Raw genomic sequence first — 20,218 nt, forward strand, 5'->3', positions numbered from 1 at the left:
TCACCCTGGCAGCAGCAACGCGACGCGGCAAAAGGGCGGGCAAAATGGCGACAATAATGTGTGCACAAATAAATGAATGATAATGGTTTGGTGCGGCGGCGGAGAGAGAGAAAAAACTGTTCCATAAAATACCCGGATGCAGTTTCGTCGCGTAAAAAACTGCATTTTTCTCCCCCGCACCGTGCTGTTTGTTATTGAACTGTGGTGGCCAATATTCAAATGCGGCTCCGATAACAACGCTGCAGTTTTTTGAAGTTGCTAACCGAAGAAGAAAAAAGCAAGGGTTTTGGTAGAAGAGTTGTGGATTTTTTTTAAACTCATCTTAACTAGGTTAACATGAAATACTTGTATGGCTTCTACACCCATAGAAGAGGTTGAAAAACCCAATGCCTTTTTAGCAATTATCTATGTCGAAAATGCGCTGAAAAGTGTTTTTTTTAGTTGATAACCACAGGTGGTTAATCCCGGTTTACGGATTGTATTCCAAAGCACGGCGAGCCACCGCGTCCCCCCAGTTTGCTACTCTGGGTCCAGGGAAGACTCCACCTGGGGCCGCAGACCTGGTTCCCACCTCGAACTGTTTAGCAAACTATGCTTCAATAGTGGGTCTATTCGCGCTAGCGCGCTCCAAGGCAATACTCATTAACGAGACCACTTTCAGCAAAACCTCTCATCCATACGACTCGACGTCTGAACCCTCCTCTAACGACTTGAGAACCGACATCACCTCGCAATGACTCGAGATTCACACTCTTCGCGACTTGAGGCCTGAACTCTCCTCTAACGACTTGAGATCCGACCCCTACTCGCATCGACTCGAGGTCTGACTTGAGATCTGACATCTCCTCGTAACGACTCAAGGTGACCACTTGTACCCCTCCTCTTGTTGATACAGAGCCTGGTCCCTCCTCTTACGACTCGAGACCCGACCCCCTATCGTAAAGACTAGGGATTGACCACACAAACCTCTCCGCCTGGAGGTTCGAGGCCTGACCTCTCCTCTAACGACTCGAAGCCCGACCTCTAATATCCAGGGTTCGAGGTTCCACCTTGCCCGTCGTGTGCCAGATCGAGAGCACCTTATCCTAGACTCGCGCTTGTCACGGCACACGCGCGGGACTTAACGCAACGACTCGGATGATTCTCGACGAAAACGTCATCCTACTCCGACTCGAATGGCTCGCCCGGCGTCGAGAGCCACTCTACCCATGGGTATTCTCCGATCGTGGAATAACCCTTTCCCTACGATTACCACTGCGAAGAAGGTCAAGTCTTATACCCGCAGCTTCTGTCGTTGAAAACCGCCCAACTCGAATACTCCCCGAAGGTGGAGCACTCTACTCGACAGCCCCCCGTCGATGGGGTCAGTCTACTCCGACCGTTGTCCGGTCTTCTTTAACCCCCTTGGCTGGCAACCCTAGGATTTTTGGCCCACGGATTTTTCTGCCCGATGTGTGCCAGATCGAGAGCAGCTTGTCCTGGACTCGCGCCTGTCACGGCACACGTTCTTTGAAGGCTACGACTCGGATGTTTCCCGACGGTGGCGACATCCTACTGCGACCCGAGAGGCTCGCCCGGCAACGAGAGCCTCTCTACCCGTGAGTATTCCCCGACAGTGGTTAACCCTCTTCCCTCGAGGTCCGCTACGAGGAAGGCAAAGTCTTATCCCCGCAGTTTCCCCCTTAGAAAGCGGCACAACTCGAGTACCTCCTGACTTTGGGGTATCCTACACACGTTCGCGGCGCACCCCTGACCTTCGCTACGCAGAAGATGATGCCTTATCTTTGTAGCTTCGATCAAGGGATCGGACGCCGTTGGTTCCGGCTCCTCTGCAGGGCAATCATGATCCGGGTGAACCCATCGCTGACCGCATGCCAAGTGTTGGAATCCGCACACATCCACTGTACAACGTTATCTGCTGTCGTGTCGGGCATTTTAAAAACGAACACAAACACATACAGGATCTCAATGAAACTTGATGTTTCCTCCAAGAGAGTCCTTTTTCTTAACTCTAAGTGTACATCTTTCGAGGATATGATGGCTAGCATCTTACGAATGCTAAAACCACCAACCCACAGAAAGTGTACTATGTATGCCGTGACCGGGATTCGATCTCATACCCGCTGGCTTAGAAAACTTGAAGGCTATCTGTACGGACGCAGGATTCCGTTGTTAGTGTCCCACGAATTGGGTCCCAAACGGCTATCGAATTTCGGGTGAGCAGCAAACAATTTCGGTCATCAATCGACCAGCGATGGCGGAGCGAACAATAGGCCGAATCGAAACGAACTTTCGGGTGGTAAACAACACGTCCGTTGCGCGCGAGTAGGTTTGAAAAGTAATCTTTATTGAACATAAATACATACATGTCACTTACGAGCTATTGTTTGAATTCACGATTCACTTTTTCGTCAAGATTTTTCTCACTCTTAGAACTATATGGTGTGAGTGTGCAGTGTTGTCAATTCAATGTTTTGTGTTGTGTGTTGTGTGAAATTGTGTTCGGTGAAATTCATGTTTTATGTGTACTATTTACAAGATATTTCTTCCCTTATAACTATTTCACTTAACATTCGTATTTTATAGCGTTTTTTCGTATTTCGTTTGTAATTCATTGATGTCTTCGTATTTTATCGTTATTAATTCTTCTGGACCGCTGTTCGTTGTGACTGCGCCGGAACATGCCGCCCCCCTTGAAATGTTCATTTCAACAGCATCTCGATTGGAAGGGACGGCTGTAACGATGTGTACTGCGATGGAACCCAGGATGATTACTCGTCGTTGTCGTCGTCGGAACCAATCTCGCTGTTCGGAGCCAAATGTTGAGCAGCGGCCGGAAGTGTGGATGGAGCCTGAAGATCAATTGTGGGAGATGGTTGGGGAGTGCAGCTCGGAGCGGAAGGCTGACGCTCGGATTCCGTGACTGTGGAGGATTCGGAGGCTTCGCAATGTGGGAGAGGGCACATTTTGCGGATTGAGCAACGGCGGATTTGGTTTCCATCACACAGCACGTCTGCAACTCTGCCACACGCATCGTCGCCAACAATCGTCTTCAGGACTCGAGCGATGGGCCATTTCGTAGGAGGCAAGTTGTTGTCTTCGACCAGAACCATGTCACCGACGGCTAGATTCGGGTGTTTACCGGGCCATTTTTGGAGACGCTGTAGAGTGGGCAAGTATTCTACGTACCAGCGATCCCAAAGCGTTTGGAGAACACGCTGTTGGTCTTGCCAGCGGGACAGGTGATTGGAGGGTAGTGAGGTAAGGTTTGGTTCGGGAAGAGCAAGGATTGGACCACCGATTAGGAAATGGCCTGGAGTTAGGGCCTCGAGGTCTGTGGGATCGTTGGAACGGGGAGTAAGCGGCCGGGAGTTGAGGCACGCTTCGATTTGTGCGACCGTAGTGGTCATTTCCTCTTGCGTCTGAAGGACATCAAGAGTCACGCGATGTAGGTGATGTTTCACGGACTTGACGCAAGCTTCCCACAACCCTCCAAAGGTGGGTGAGCGTGGTGGGATGAAATGGAAAGCGATTCCCATTCGGGCTGTTGTTCTGGCAATCTCGGACTGATGCCGTTGCGACAGGAAGAGAACACGAAGTTCTTCCAGCTGGTTCTTGGCGCCGACGAAATTTGTGGCGTTGTCGCAGTAAATATCTGATGGACGTCGTCTCCGGGAGCAGAATCGTTTCAGCGCTGCGATGAAAGCGTCGGATGTGAGGCTCATTACCAGTTCGAGATGTGCGGCCTTGGTAACCATGCAAACGAAGACGCAAATATAGGATTTGATTGGGCCCTGTTTGCGAGGAGGTTTCAAGTACACTGGACCCATGAAATCGACTCCGGTGCTGGTGAATGGAAGCGATGGTGTTACGCGTACAGCAGGAAGATGTGCCATAACTTGCTGAGCGAATCTCGGTTTGTTGCGGAAACAGACGATGCATTGGTGGACTGTATTACGGGCTTTATTTGGACCATCTATTGGCCAGTAACGACGACGAACTGCTGCCAATAGATGCGAAGGTCCAGCGTGAAGCGTTTCTTCATGGGCGTCGAGGAAGATAAGATCCGTGATGAAATGCTTCTTCGGAATGAGAAACGGATACTTTCGGTCGAATGGAATTGGAGCGTTTTTGAGGCGACCTCCCACACGAATCAACTGTTCATTTTGGTCCATGAACGGGCGAAGTTTCAGCAACGGAGATTTCTGCGAAACGGTCGAGCCTTGCCGTAAACGTTTGTGATCTTCAGCGAACTCTTCGAGCTGCACGCATTGCAGAAGTGACAACTCTGCCGAACGAATCTCGGAAGGTACCAGAAATCCCACGGTGCGTGCATGTTCCAATAATTTACAGTTGTTCATGAAACGCTTGCAAAGGGCGATGATTCGAAGTAGGCGGTAGTAGCTATCAAAATAGCCCAACGTTTCTCGGGTCCAGGACTCTTGGTGAGTGCAAACTGCGGAAATAGGAACGGATTTCCTTTTCTCGGTGTCTACTTCTGGCGGCGGCTGGGTTTTCCAGGAATACGCGGACGCAGGCCAATGTTGAGGAGGACGAAGCAGCCATTTTGGACCATTCCACCACAATTCATTGCCAACGATGGATTCTGGAGTCAAACCACGCGAAATGTGGTCAGCCGGATTGTCTTCAGTAGGCACATGCAGCCACGTAGCGGTCTCAGTTAACTGCTGAATCTGCGAAACCCGATTGGCGACGAAGGAATTCCAATTCGATGGATCGCGCGAAATCCAGTGCAGTGTAATTGTAGAATCTGACCACAGAAACCGGGGACATTGGAGTTGAAGGCTCTCCAGCAGTTGATTCTGTAGATTAGCCAAACGAAGACTAGCACACAACTCCAGACGTGCGAGGGTAGGTCTCCGCTTCTCAGTTGGGGCAACCCTGGATTTTGCTGTCATCAGGCGGACAGTGACTGCACCCGATGCGGATATCGAACGAAGGTAGATGCAGGCACCGTATGCACGCAGCGAAGCATCAGCAAACCCATGAAGCTCTAAAGTGGCTAGCTTCTCCGTCAACACGAAGCGAGGAATCGAAAGCTGCGACAAAATCGGGAGCTGCGATGATATCTCCATCCACTGGTCGGAAATACTTGTGGGAACCGGATCATCCCAGCCTAACTGCATTTCCCAGAGGAGCTGGATCAGCATTTTCGCACGAACAATCACCGGACCAACTAACCCAAGCGGATCGAACAAGCTGCAGATATGCGACAGGATATTTCGCTTGGTCGAAGGGACGTCTGGCCATTCAGGAACTTTGAACAGAAGCTCATCGGAGGTAAGCTTCCAAAATAAGCCGAGTGCTTTGATTGGAGACGAACGATCAAGTTCCAAAACGGAGGCCTGTTCTCGAAGTTCTGCTGGAAACTGCTCAACTACTTCTGCAACGTTGGATGCGTATTTACAGAGAGGAAAACCACCGGAATTCAGCATCAGAGACGTCTCTCGTATAGCTGCAACTGCTTCCTCCACTGTGTCGAAGCCTCGCATAACGTCGTCAACGTAGAAACCTTGTTTGACTACGGGAACTGCTTTCGGAAACTTCTGGGCTTCATCGTCGGCTATTTGCTGCAGACATCGTGTTGCCAGGTACGGTGCGGTTGTGGTGCCATAGGTGACCGTCGTAAGCTCGTACGTACGAAGTGGTTCCGAAGAAGATTCACGCCAGAGAATCCGCTGATAAGCCCGATCTTCCTCTGCTACTCAGATTTGGCGGTACATTTTCGTCACGTCAGCTGTTACGACAACAGGATGCATCCGAAACCGTAGAATGATCGAAATCATGTCATCCTGAACAGTTGGACCCTTCAGCAGCAAGTCGTTGAGGCTAAAACCCGAAGTGGTTTTGCAGGAACCGTCGAACACTACTCGCAGCTTCGTAGAAGAACTGTCCGGCTTGAAAACAGCATGATGTGGCAAATAGAAATGGCGACCCGGAGCATCCTCGACAGCGTCAACCAATTTCATATGTCCAAGCGTAAGATATTCGGACATGAACGAGGAATATTGTACCTTGAGATCGGAATTCTGCTCAAGACGTTTTTCGAGGCAGTAGAATCGACGAGTAGCGATAGCACGCGAATTTCCCAGCTGACCGATAAGTTCCGGTTTTTTGGGCAGGCTAACGATGTAACGTCCGGAATCATCCCTGCGAGTTGTTGATTCGAAGTGGTTCTCACAAAGGCGCTCCTCAACTGACAACGTAGAATTTGTCTGGCACATTTCAAGCTCCCAAAATCTGCTAACGCTCTGCTCAAGATCGTGGAACGTCGACAGGTTACAATGGACCCGAACTTCATCAGCATTGGAACCACTGTCGTGAAAACCGGATACGAGCCAACCAAACACCGAATTCTGGAGCATCGGTTTTCCGTCGCCAAGTTTGGAGTGACCGCTTCGCAAGAGCTCGAAGAAAACGCGTGCACCAATCACAATATCGATGGGACCACGCGAAGCAAACGATGGATCGGCGAGACGAATATTCTCCGGAATGGCCCAATCGTTAACATCGATGGTGCAAGTTGGAAGATCGCTGGTCACCTTATCCATCACAATAAACTCCAGCGGAACTCGGAAGTTGTTGAACCGTGAGGCAACAGTAGCGACAGTCGAAAACAGCGAAAATGCAGAAATATTTCCACCAATGCCAGCGATCTCTGTGTTACCAGGAGTTTTCCGCGAATTCAGAAGACGACGAAACCTTTCAGTCATGAGATTTGGCTGCGAAGCGCTATCAAGCAGAACTCGAGCGAGGAACGAAGTACCCTTAGGACCGAGGACTTTGACAACAGCAGTGGCGAGAAATACTTGGTTCGAAGGGGAGAGGTCGAGACGTTTGGTCCCCGAGTGCGTATTGGCGGAGAGGCTGAGAGGAACAGGAAGCGAACTATCGACACCAGCAAAATTGGAAACGGAAGGCTGCTTCGGAACTTGATTTGTGCCGGATCCTCTTGCTTTATCCACATCTGAATTGTGTAGTAGCGTGTGATGCTTGGTTCCGCATACTCGGCAGGCTCCGTACTTGCAGGTAGCGAACGAATGCTTTCCAAAGAGGCAGTTGACACACAATCCAGATTTTTTCACGATCGCAGCACGTTGAGTAACCGGCATGTGTTTGAACTGCTCGCAGAAATACAAACGATGTCCCTTCCCGCACGCCGCACAGTTGTCGTTGGATTTGACCTCGGTAGCAGCATTCACGCTCTGGAGATTGGGTCTGGAGTCACGCACTGGTCGATCGGACTGCAACGTCTCTAGCTCCATCACGTACTCACGGATAAACTTGATCAGCTCGTCGTACGTCGGCATCTTTTTTTTATCCGCTGCTCGCTGCCACTCGCGAAGCGTGTTGTGATCCAGCCGCGCTGACACCATATGCACCAGAAGTGAACTCCAGCCTTTCGTGTTCTCGCCCAGCTTCTCCAAAACTCCTAAGTTGTTCTCGAAGTCGCCGACCAAACTTGTCAGCTCACGAGGACACTCCTTGCGCACCTTTTCAACTTTAAACAATGCCTCAATGTGACTGCGTACCAGGATGTTCAAGTTCTGGTACCGATCAGTCAACATTTTCAGCGCCACCGAATAGTTGTTACCCGTGACAGACATTTTCTCAACCAGTTTCAGTGCCTCTCCTCGAAGAGTCGACTTGAGGTAGTGAAACTTCTGCACATCTGACAAGTCTGCATTGTTGTGCACTAGCGAATCGAACGTGTCGTAGTAAGAAAACCACCGTAAAATACTGCCACTGAATTCCGGCAGTTTAATATCCGGCAACTTCAGGGCCCGAAAAGAATGACCCGATGAACCTGTCATTGGTGCTGGCGTGCGGGGTACCTCTAGCGATGCGTAAAACGCTTTAAGCGTGAAGTAATCCTCCTCAAAAGCAGCCATATCCTTCGCGAAATCTATCTCAGTGTTTTCCTCCTCCTCAAGGCTCTCAAGATTCAATGAGGCTTGGCAAAATTTCTTGTAATTGCTCTCAAGAGCATTTTTTCGAGCTAAAGCTTGCTCAACTTGCGTATCTGGGTCGAAATTTTGCATGAAATTCATGGCTCGTTCCATTGAATCTCGAGCCTGGCGATAAATCACCAAGTTTTTCTTAAACTCCACTTCTTTCTTCATCGCTTAGCGGAAAAAATTCAAAAAAAACCGCAAAATACCGAAAAAATATTTTTTTTTGTTTTCAATTAATTTCCAGTGGTACTGAGAGGGTTAAATTTCCCAAAAAATCGATAATCGCAATCGATTCGCAAAAAATCAAAAATAAAAAAAACTTTCAAAAATATTTTTGAATTAGGCACTTTTTGTGCTACTGGGACTTGAAGGGTTAATAATCAGCTCCAAATTGATCTGCTATGGCCTACAGCAATGGCCGACGAACAATATTCGATAATAAAAAAAATATCCGAAACATGCACCAATTGTGCTAACTTTTCACTTGGAACCGTTTCCGGCGAAAGAATAGTGGGCATATGACTTACCGGACCGGTCCAACCTACGGTTTGTTGATGTTGACAAATCGAAAAAAAATCACCCGGGAAGTTTCCGAAAAATTCCAACTCGATCCGTTCAACGTCGATTATCGTGTAAAAGCCTCAATTACGCACTCGGGACCGATGACCAACCCCCCTGGAAGTCGAAAAAAGCGTAAGTAATTGTGTATACGAAATTACCACAAGTACTGAAACGATGATTCCTTTCAGGATTGCTGGTTGTTCCGCGGTGATTGATTGCTGCTGCTGCTGGTACTTATGAGCAAATTAATTGCTTCTGCTGCTGCTGATCAAAGTGCACTTTCTGCTGCTGATGCTGGTGGTGAATGCCGAAAATGATTCCCCAGGCCTGGCAGGTACGTGCGCGATTCAATCCGGGATGAAGGACCATGTACGGACGCAGGATTCCGTTGTTAGTGTCCCACGAATTGGGTCCCAAACGGCTATCGAATTTCGGGTGAGCAGCAAACAATTTCGGTCATCAATCGACCAGCTATGGCGGAGCGAACAATAGGCCGAATCGAAACGAACTTTCGGGTGGTAAACAACACGTCCGTTGCGCGCGAGTAGGTTTGAAAAGTGATCTTTATTGAAGCATAAATACATACATGTCACTTACGAGCTATTGTTTGAATTCACGATTCACTTTTTCGACAAGATTTTTCTCACTCTTAGAACTATATGGTGTGAGTGTGCAGTGTTGTCAATTCAATGTTTTGTGTTGTGTGTTGTGTGAAATTGTGTTCGGTGAAATTCATGTTTTATGTGTACTATTTACAAGATATTTCTACCCTTATAACTATTTCACTTAACATTCGTATTTTATAGCGTTTTTTCGTATTTCGTTTGTAATTCATTGATGTCTTCGTATTTTATCGTTATTAATTCTTCTGGACCGCTGTTCGTTGTGACTGCGCCGGAACACTATCCTCTACGCCACAGGCTGCTGCCGCTCTCTTGCACACGTAATCGACATGGCTCGTAAAGCTAAGGCTGTCGTCTATCATCACCCATAAGTACTTGATTGCGCGTTTGGACACAATATTGCACGGTCCAACGGCAATGGTACCTGTTTGGGGTGAGATCAGGTAGGTGATCAGCACCATCTCGGTGATTAGCGCTGAAAAGTGTACTGGGCAAAAGATGATATGAGGCGCTCAGAGCCAAAGGGGTATAAGTGACAAAATGGTCGATTTTCAGTTAATAATGCCAAACTATATTTCACGTTTCAAGCAGTATTTGATGATTTTTTCTGATTTTTAGAATTTTATTTACATACTTTTACATACTTTTACATTCGATAGAAAAATACAAATTATCGAAAAATACATGGAAAATAGTCAAACTCATCAATTTCAAAGCGTTTGTTCTCGAAATAAGCATTCATGCACTTATACCCCTTTGGCCCCAAGGGCCTCATATGATTGAACAAGCCCTACTGGTATTAAGACTCGAGCTCCAGTACATAACGATGCACTACTATGTACATTCAAGCGAAACAAGAAAAATATATTATGGGATTTTCAACCTGTTGGATAATGCATCCCAAAAACAAGAAAGGCGTTATCATTACTTAGAGTCATCAGATGCCATGATTGTGCAAAAAATAAATTAAATAAGGCAGGACAATCTTATTTTTCTCACAGTTTGATTAGGAAAATGGAGCTTTTTGGTACAAATCACATTTTGAATATAGTTTACTTCCATTGCAGCTTGCCTTTTTTCAAAAGCGTAAACCTTGTATGGAGCCTCTTACATTGAGTAGTTCCAAGAAAACGAAGTATGCTGATCTTTAAATAATTGTTTCTCTGACATTTTTTTTTATTTGGACTGCTAAAGCATAAATAAATTATGCCATGTGAAAGTCAAGAAAACCTGGCAACCTTATTTTTTTTGCAAATAATAACACTCGCCAGTCAGATTTCTTGCAACGAAGCCGATCCACAACATCATTAGGGCAAAAAAGAATTTCGTTTATTGGACCTACTAAATACAACACCTTACCAACTGATATTAAAAACATAACCAATCGTTCCATGTTCAAAACCAAAGTGATACAGCTTTTGAAAGAAAAATTGAACCATTAAAACAGTCGATCATCAACCAGTCTTTGTTTTGCTTACCTTTTGCATATTTGTAGCGTTAATTTCTAATATTATTATTCTTTAAAAAATTGTAGTTTGTATTTTTATCTTATTAAATTATTGAACATAACTTGATAAAATTAGTAAATATAATTAGTGTAATAGTAAATATAGTATAATGAATCTCTTCAAAGGAAATTATTTTCCATTGAGATTCATATTGTTGTCAATTTAGTTAAATAATACATTTCCTCGCACGACATTAAACAATTTTGTGTTCTCAGCATGATTAAAATTTGCTCGCGTTAACTTTTATTATTCATTGCTGCCAGACATGCTGAGAACAGTAGCGTCCATTACCAGGGGGCTCAATTGAGCCTTTTGGTGTGGGGGAGTGTGGTGGGCCGCTACAAAAAAAAAAAAAAAAAAATAAAGAATCCTATGAAAATTATTACATCAGAACATTTTAATGCCCTAAGATAAATATCTTTGTAGCTAAAGTAATATGTCTGAAAATTGGTCAGTGTTGCAAGTTTCTTCTCAAGAAAAAAAAAACGCTTGGCAGTCTTCGGCAAAGTTGTGGCCAGAAAATTTCCCAGTAAGCTTCATGTATTGAAATTTTATTTGCATTGCGTGAGAATCAAATAAAACTTTTTAGACTAAAGGGTTTTTGAAATTAGAAAAAAAAAATCCAAAATGCCCTAATGGACACACTGCGATTTACTCTATGAAAACAATTCCATCAACCACCAAAGGATTACCAAGCTAATCTCCATTTTTTTTTTATCTTTTTTCTCTCCCCCTCAACAGACTCCGGAAGACTGCTCGGCCGGGTCCAGCTGCATCCCGACCACAATATCCTGGGAAGGCACCGCTGACATTCAGTCCGGCGACGTGTTGATTGTCGAGATTGACGATAAGCACCTAATTCCGTCCAATTATAACAAATCAGCGGAAAGGTAAGAATGACGACCGTTTCGAAAAGCAACGACAACGACGACAAAACCGGTCCACGTGGCCACTCGATATAGATTTCTTTATTAGGGAAGTAACAGACTGAGAAAAAGTCACATAAAATAAACCTAAAATAAGCTGAACTTTCACGGAAACCGAAGGACGACTTGCTTCTTCTGCCTTCTTTCTTCCGTTATTCCAAGTCATGATGTGCGACATAATAACCAGCAAAATCCACAAGCATCAGAAGAGGGATCAGAGGGCGGCCAGGCAATTCACAACCTTTCCGTGGAGGAAATTAAATGTGACCATTTTTCTCATCTAATACGTGATGACCGGACGGAATTTTGGCCTGATGGAAATTTGGGAACTTGTGTAGGCGCGACGAATCCCGCCATTTTCTTCGGGTGTGCCATTTATCAAATTTCCATTAACGGAGGCGGAGCCGTGAATCCTTTTTTCCATTTTCCGGTATCCACGGTCCTTGTTACAATTGGATACTTTACTGGGACACTCTATAATCAAGTGTTGATTGCTCGAGTCTGGTTGCATGGTTGATGAAACATATTTTTTTTTAATTATTTTGAAACAATTATCACAATATTCACAACATCTTTTTTTTACGCATTGGACCCTAAATGACTAAATTTAGTTTCGACTAAGCAGTTCTTGATATCATCGAAAAATTGTATGGTGCCTCCTCCCCTCTTTCTATCTTCTCACAGGGATCATGGAGGGGTCTCAAACAACCATTAAGTCATCTACCGTATCCATATATTCTCCCATGCAAAATTGAGCTCCATTTAGGTACTCGATAATTTCTCCAGTTATGAATAAATTCTATGGTAGCCCTAACTTTCCTTCCTGTTTTCCTAATGGAAGGTGGGAAGCGCCTCAAACCATCTTGGGAACATTTCGTTCACCCAAATACTCTCGCCTGTCAAATTTGATTTAATTTGTTCATTAGTTATCGAGTTATACACCAAATTATATGGCTACCCCCTTCCTTCTTCCTATCCTCCCAATGGAAGTGGGGAAGGGTCTCAAACAATCATAAAACCTTTTCCCATACCCAAACATTCTCCAATGCCAAATTTGGTTCGGTTTGCTCAACTTAATCTTGAATTGTTTAAAAAAAAATTATGGTGGCCCCCTCCTCTATTTCTATCTCTTTGCTGGGATAAGGGAGGGGTCTAAAACCATTTTAGAAATGTTTTATCTACTCAAATACTCTTCTAAGCCATATTTGGTTCTCTTTGCTGGATATGTTTTTGAGTTATAGAATTATACTCCTTACCCCAATTAAAAGAAACGATGGGTCTCAAATGATAATAGAAACATTTCTCGTGTTCAAATAACCTCCCATGCAAATTTTGGTATGGGAGAGTGAGGAATCGTGGGCAACTTTTCTTCTATACTCCATAACTTCCTTAATATAAAAGACAAAATGAAATTTAAAAATGGTATGGTTTCCTACATTTCTAACGTATCATTAGGCATTTTTTTTATTAATTTTTAGTAAATTTTTTTCCCCAAGTTTTGATTGATTAAAAATAGCAATATTTTTTGGATTTTGGAAGATGGTGGGGAATCAGTTTAAACCACTCCGATAATCATTAGTCAAGAATAGCTTATGATAAAATTCTTGTACTTCAAACTTGAAGGTTGGTTGAATTGATTTTTGTTTAGCCATCCAGAATCTCCTGTGGACTCCTCACTCTCATACTCGTTTTATAAATTAATTGAAATAAAAACTGGAAGTTGCTTAATACCAAATATTTGATTGAAGTGGTTTCACAGGTTTTCACAGAACCTCAACTTATACTTGGTTAGTCTTCACTTACTTGATCCTAAACGAAAGCATTGAATAAATTTGAATCTTAAGAGTATAGTGGGGAAAAAGTACAAGTCGGGTAAAAGTATGTTCTGAGATTATCACAAACCGATAACAGTAAAATTCAAAACTCTGGTGAGGTTAGATAATGATTTGGACTGCCTACATCCCATAATCGTAAGAAAGGGGGATTTGGGGGTTAAACCCCCCCCCCCCATGAGTATCCATCAAAAGCAAGAAAGGTGTTTTACTCTACACTCAAAGGTTATTCGATAATAACAATCATGACTCAGAACTGATGCCAATCCCTCGAATACTAATCCCAGATTCAGAATTCAGCAACAGTTTTTTAAATCTGAATATTAAATTTAAAAAAAGATTTAACTCATTTCAGAGCTTCTGGTTCCTTATAATCAAAATCAAAATTGTATTTGTGATTTCATATTTCGGATTATGTATCCAGTAGGATTCTTGATTTTCGGTTCGAATCATCAATGAAAATTGAAACGAAAAGCTGTGATTGAGATCATCGTTTAAATTTAGTTTGACGTTTCCTTCAAAATTTGATTTATGATTTTTGAAACTCATATGCATTTTTTACATTTAATTACACTAGTTTACAAAATTTTAAAAAAATCGTGAACTTGATTAACTGACCAACATTTTTAATGTAAAATCGGGCGCTGAATCCGAAAATGAAATTCAAAAAAATCTCAGTAGAACCTTTTTTGAGCTATGCTTCAAATATGAAATTTCGGAAAAATTAAAAAAGTTCTTGTACTTAGATTAAAATATCTCGGACGGCATAACAGTAATTTGAAATCTCTCTTTTTCATATTGAAGGTGAATAAGTTTTCTATCGATCATCTGAACACTGTTTTTGCGTTTGACCAACAGTATTGCTGATATTAGTGACTTTATGAGAAAAAAAATTCTAAAAAACGCATTTTTTTAGAGAAAATTTTGTTTCAACGAAAGTTTTAGACTCAATAGTAGCATTTAAAAAATATGATTTTCTTTTGTGCTTAAATGTCAATTTAAAACAAAGATTTCAAGTGGTTATTTATCAAAATCGGTTGAAAATTGAAGAAGTTATGGCTACTTTACCATAACTGTAATTTTTGCAGTTTTTAATAATTTAACGAACCGCAGTACACTTATCATAGTATAGGAAGAATGAAACATGATAAATCCCACTCGCTCCAAGTCAAAATTATTTATTAGCTTACCAGAAGGTCACATGCCAAGTTTCAGGAAGATCTGACCATAGGGAGGGGTTGCTTAAGTCTCAAACGTGAATAAAATTTTGAGGTATTTTGCCCGGAACAGGGTTGGTCGGCTCTTCTCAAACAACAAAGAGCCGGGAGAAACCAACACTGTTTTCAGTTCGGCTTCCGAGTGTAATCCTCTTTCGCTGATCGTGCTCCACTCGTTACTCGAGTTTACACGAGCTGTAAGTGACTCGGACGGCAAGTGTGAGAGCATTTGCATTCGAGTGGGAGAAAGCGAATTCTAAACAAAGAGCGCCCTGTGTTTCAGTCATACACCTCAGAGAAAAGAAGGAAAAAATTATTTAGACTCCCACCACACAACGTAGAAAAAATATAAACAATTTCTACTCCGCTACCATGCCCACTGCTGTTAGCTGTTTTGAATTTTTTTTTGCAAAAGGTAGCGAAGAACAAAAACCAGGATTTTTCAGGACTCCAGTAGATTGGTGGAAATGAAATGCAGCTCTTCTTAGATTGCATAAATTAAGGCGAAATAGCGGTGCAGTATACGCCTTAATTTATGCAGCAGAAGAGATATGAAGTTAGGTGGCTTTTAGTTTATACCGAAAAACACCGTTCAAATATCTTCTGAACCGAAGATTACCATTGGTTTAAGAGGTTAAAATGTTTTTATTACAAAATCAATTGCAATTAAGATCAGGACGGCTTCTAGAAAATCAGGACACCGTTGGGAGCTTTGATTCGGAAAGTAGCATATTTTCTCGTGAACGTACCAAGAATAAACATCGACGCAGTTAATTCACACTCATCATCACCTTCTCACCCTGGAGAATGTGTACGGTTATGCTGCATGTCTACACATTTATCAAATTCAACATGGATTGGTCCACACAAACACGGTTCTAAGCAGAAGTTCGGACAGGCATCAACACATGACCCGTGGACGAAATCATCTTTCAACGGCAAGGATAAATACTACTACATTTGGTCAAAATTCGGCGCTGAGAAAAGCTATCAACATGTACAACCAATTGGAAGAAGATCTCAAACTCCTTAGTTATAATGTATTCAAAAAGCAGTTAAAACAAAAGTTATTAGTCCAACAATCATGATCTCTCTCATACTAAGTTATCTTGTCAATTATTATATTTTTCCATTCATCAAGAATTGATGTTTTTATAAAAAATGTGAAATTTGAATTTACCATAGAAATCAAACAAATTTGTAAAACAAAACTGGTCAGTCTCTAAGAGCCTTGGCTCAAAGACAAATAAAGATACAAATACAAAATACAAATAAACTGAGTTAACTCTCGAATTCTCCTCAGCACATTGCGCAACAGATTTTTCCGGAGAAGGGAATTCTCTTCATCAACGGATGTGAATGCTCTCGCTCACTCTTATGTGTTGACAATCTCACTCTTCATTTCAGTGCGATTTATCTCTTCCTGCACCGATTGGGGGAGCAGACGAAAAAAAATTGCACTCTCTTTCACTGGACAAGCCGATCTGAGGAGTTTTGCCACCCATGGCCCGGAAGGAACGAAAAATACAGGTTTTTCATCAATAACTTTTTTCATCACTAGCTGATTGTTTTTTATGGTTGATTTTCTTAAAGCCCAAGTTGAGACAAATATTTCACCCGAAGACTGTAACTCGATTGGATTTGAAACAGAAAAGTTATTGCGGTTCAAAGATTGTATTTTGGTCGAAAATTGTCGTATAAAACGCAATGCGTAAAAAGTACTCATTGCGTGTTGGACAAAATTTGCGGCCTTTGAACCACAATAACTTTTCTGTTTCAAATCCAATCGAGTTACAGTCTTCGGGTGAAATATTTGTCTCAACTTGGGCTTTAAGAAAATCAACCATAAAAAACTACAGCTAGTGATGAAAAAAGTTATTGATGAAAAACCTGTGTTTTTCGTTCCTTCCGGGCAAAATACCTCAAAATTTTATTCACGTTTGAGACTTAAGCAACCCCTCCCTATGGTCAGATCTTCCTGAAACTTGGCATGTGACCTTCTGGTAAGCTAATAAATAATTTTGACTTGGAGCGAGTGAGATTTATCATGTTTCATTCTTCCTATACTATGATAAGTGTACTGCGGTTCGTTAAATTATTAAAAACTGCAAAAATTACAGTTATGGTAAAGTAGCCATAACTTCTTCAATTTTCAACCGATTTTGATAAATAACCACTTGAAATCTTTGTTTTAAATTGACATTCAAGCACAAAAGAAAATCATATTTTTTAAATGCTACCATTGAGTCTAAAACTTTCGTTGAAACAAAATTTTCTCTAAAAAAATGCGTTTTTTAGAATTTTTTTTCTCATAAAGTCACTAATATCAGCAATACTGTTGGTCAAACGCAAAAACAGTGTTCAGATGATCGATAGAAAACTTATTCACCTTCAATATGCAAAAGAGAGATTTCAAATTACTGTTATGCCGTCCGAGATATTTTAATCTAAGTACAAAAACTTTTTTAATTTTTTCGAAATTCCATATTTAGAGCATAACTCAAAAACGATTCTACTGAGATTTTTTTGAATTTCATTTTCGGATTCAGCGCCCGATTTCACATTGGAAATGACCTTCAGTTTACTGAGTTCAAAAATGCTGTAAACTAGTGTTATTATTTTTCCGAATATGAAAAAAAAAATTTGAAATCAGTCTGAGTTTTTGTTTAATGTTTAGATTCAAAGTTCATGAACTTTATTCATATGCAAAGTACAAACATAATAAAGTTTCAAAATTGCGATTTACCATTTAATTTTTTTATATTTATTAACATTTGCAAGTCGGGTTAGAAATACAAATTTGGAATTAAAAATAGTCATTTTAACACGTTACATCCGAATTATAATGATGGATTCATGATTGACGGCTCTGTGTTCATGTTCATTTTAGAAAACTTATTCAAATTCCGAAACAGATTGGAAATTCAAATTTTGAATTCAGGTCCAAAATTAAGATTAAGATAAAGCTCGTAAATGAATTCCACAGTTAAAATAAAATTATCAAGATAATTATTTCGACAAGGCTTTAAATTTGCAGGAGATTGCAGGCTTAAAACTTTGATTGTTAGATCGATATCAATATTTAACCAAAATCGGATCGTTCGCACAATTCAGCTGAAAAAGATAAAAATTAAGTGGAATGTAATTAAGTTGCGACTTTATCGGTGAGGGTTAAAGAGTTGAAATGAAAGACGGATAGAAGATCATTATGTGATCAAGCTTCTATTTCAAATGCTCTTCACTCTTTTTGCCACCTTACAATTTTCTTCTGATCTTCTATCCTCACCGATAAAGCCGCAACTTAACTTTAAACAACAAATTCACGGTGATTTCTTTTCTTAATGATAAAAATTAAGTGGAATTTGTGTTCATTTAGCAAGTTTTGTCTTATGAAAAACGTATTTGAAAAAAACAATCTACAGGAATTGATTCGAAGGGAATCGCAGAGAATTCCATATGTTTTGGAATACTGTTCAACATTATGAATTTTGCAGTGATTTTGCAGAATTCAAATCCTTAAAAAAGATCGGGTTTGCATAAATCCGATTTAAACTGCAAAATTTTAATTTTTAACTTTATCTTTAAAAAAATTGAAATTATTTCAATAAATTTCGTTTTTTGAAATTGAAAGTTTTCTTAAAAAAAAGCCTATCATAAATTCAAATCAAATAAGTAAAATTGAGCGGGACAGATAACCGGTTTTACCAGGACTTGCCCGAATATCAAATAGAAAAAAATTGGAAAAGGTTTGGCCCGGCCTGGTAGTCCAAATTTTGTTTAAAAAATACTGATTCTGTCCGGATCCATTCACATTTTTTTGGAAAATCAAATGAAAAATTCAAACTGCATTTTATAATTTTATGTTTTGTCGTCCAAAGATAGAATTTTTAAAGCTTGATTTATAAAAATAAACATAAACGTTTTTTGGGGGCCTGAAATACGAATAAAAATTTGGTTTTGTTTTTCGATGAAAAATAATGAATAAAATGTTTATTTATGGTTGAATGGTTCCTGGATTTTTCAAATTTTCCCGGATATTGCCCGGATTTAGGTTTGAAAATTTTAAAATGAAATTGGTCGAATTTTGCCAGGTTTTAATAAAATAGCCCGAATTTTCCCAGAATTTCCCGGATCAATACGTGCGAGAGAACTTCTGGCAATCTTAAGCTAGGTCATAGGTCGGCAACCTGCGGCTCGCGAGCCGCATTCGGCTCTTTGGATGTATAACTGCGGCTCTTTAGCTCAATGTGTGAATATTTTGAAAATCCTCGAAATTTTCGAGAGTAAACGGACGCAACAAAAGTTCCTTCAGTTCAGTTAATATTTCCCAGGACTACTATGAATAGAACAAATAAACAGCATCTTGTCAGATTGCAACCCAGTTGAAATTCAGAAATCAGTAATCGTTCTTCATAAAAGTCTGGTATAGCATTTGGAAGCCTGGAGAAATTTTTCTTCGGGGCACGGGAAGTTATCCGTTAATTCCATTTTCTGATTTAATCGGATAAAAACCGAGTATTTTTTAATTGTCAAATAAAGTCCTCACTGTTAAGATTATTTGGGATTAATCGGGTTTGTTTTTCTTGAATTGAATATATTAAAAATAAACTTGCTTTACCACCGTTCTGATCAAATATGAACATTAGATGATGATTTTAATAATGCTTTGAATACTGATCATAATTTTTTTGTGCACTAAAATTTCTTTCCTAAAACATTTTGTTTTTAAATTTTTCAAATATTGAATTCCATCTCTCAATGTTCCTTTTCAAAAAAAAAATGAAAAAAAATCAAGCTCTTTGTTCTAATTTTGAACATGAGTTAAAATGAACAAAATTTTCAAGTTTGTTATAAATTACTTTTATAAACCGGGAGCTGAGTGCTGGTCTAATTTTAGAATTTTTTTTTTGTATGAATATTTTTAAGAATTTTTTCGAAGGAGAAACTTTATTTGGTAAAGAAGTATTTTCTTCCATAAACTTTAATATATCTTCTAACAATTTTTACATCTTTTTTTTTTATTCTAAACCTAATTCCTAATTCTGCAATTATTTTTAAACGTCATGGCTGTTCTAAAAGTTGATTTTGATTTCTAAGTCTTTATCAGAATTTTGGTTTTGGTTTGTTCTATGAAGTGATGGTCAAAATAACGTCAAAAAACTAAAATTTGAGTTTCAAAAATCGGTTCGTTGAAAAATGAAATACAGCCAAGCAAAGCCTATAGATGTCTATTATTATGTCAGATTTATTGTTGTTATGGAAGATCCGAGATAGCTATCAAAACTTTCATCGGACCCCAGCATATTTCTAAATCATCGGTTGAATCTATTCTTGACGATTTCAAAAATCCAAGATACACTGAAAAACAGTAAATCGGTCAAGATTTAAAAGAATTTTAAAATTTTTTTTTCGACTGTTTGAAATATTTGAAATTGTTTTGTTTTGAAATATTGATAATTAGAATAAATTATTCACACAACGACTCTTATATCATTAAAATTGATTAACATTTTCGGCCAGGGAACCGCCAACAAACTAATATAATTACAAATTCGCAAGTGAAAACTAAGAATTC

The 20,218-nt window shown here is 40.7% G+C and overlaps 1 protein-coding gene across 4 annotated transcripts in view; it reads left to right on the forward strand.

The window, feature by feature from the left end:
* The window catches only part of LOC129746044 (mucin-2-like), a 639,333-nt gene that overhangs the window by 434,915 nt on the left and 184,200 nt on the right, over positions 1–20,218 (forward strand). For all 4 annotated transcript variants that reach the window (XM_055739468.1, XM_055739470.1, XM_055739469.1 and 1 more), the window contains one exon: positions 11,410–11,558. In XM_055739468.1, the coding sequence (XP_055595443.1) occupies positions 11,410–11,558 (149 nt within the window). The remainder of the gene's footprint in view (positions 1–11,409; positions 11,559–20,218) is intronic.

The sequence above is a fragment of the Uranotaenia lowii genome, chromosome 2, assembly GCF_029784155.1.
Source record: "Uranotaenia lowii strain MFRU-FL chromosome 2, ASM2978415v1, whole genome shotgun sequence".
NCBI lineage: Eukaryota > Metazoa > Arthropoda > Insecta > Diptera > Culicidae > Uranotaenia > Uranotaenia lowii.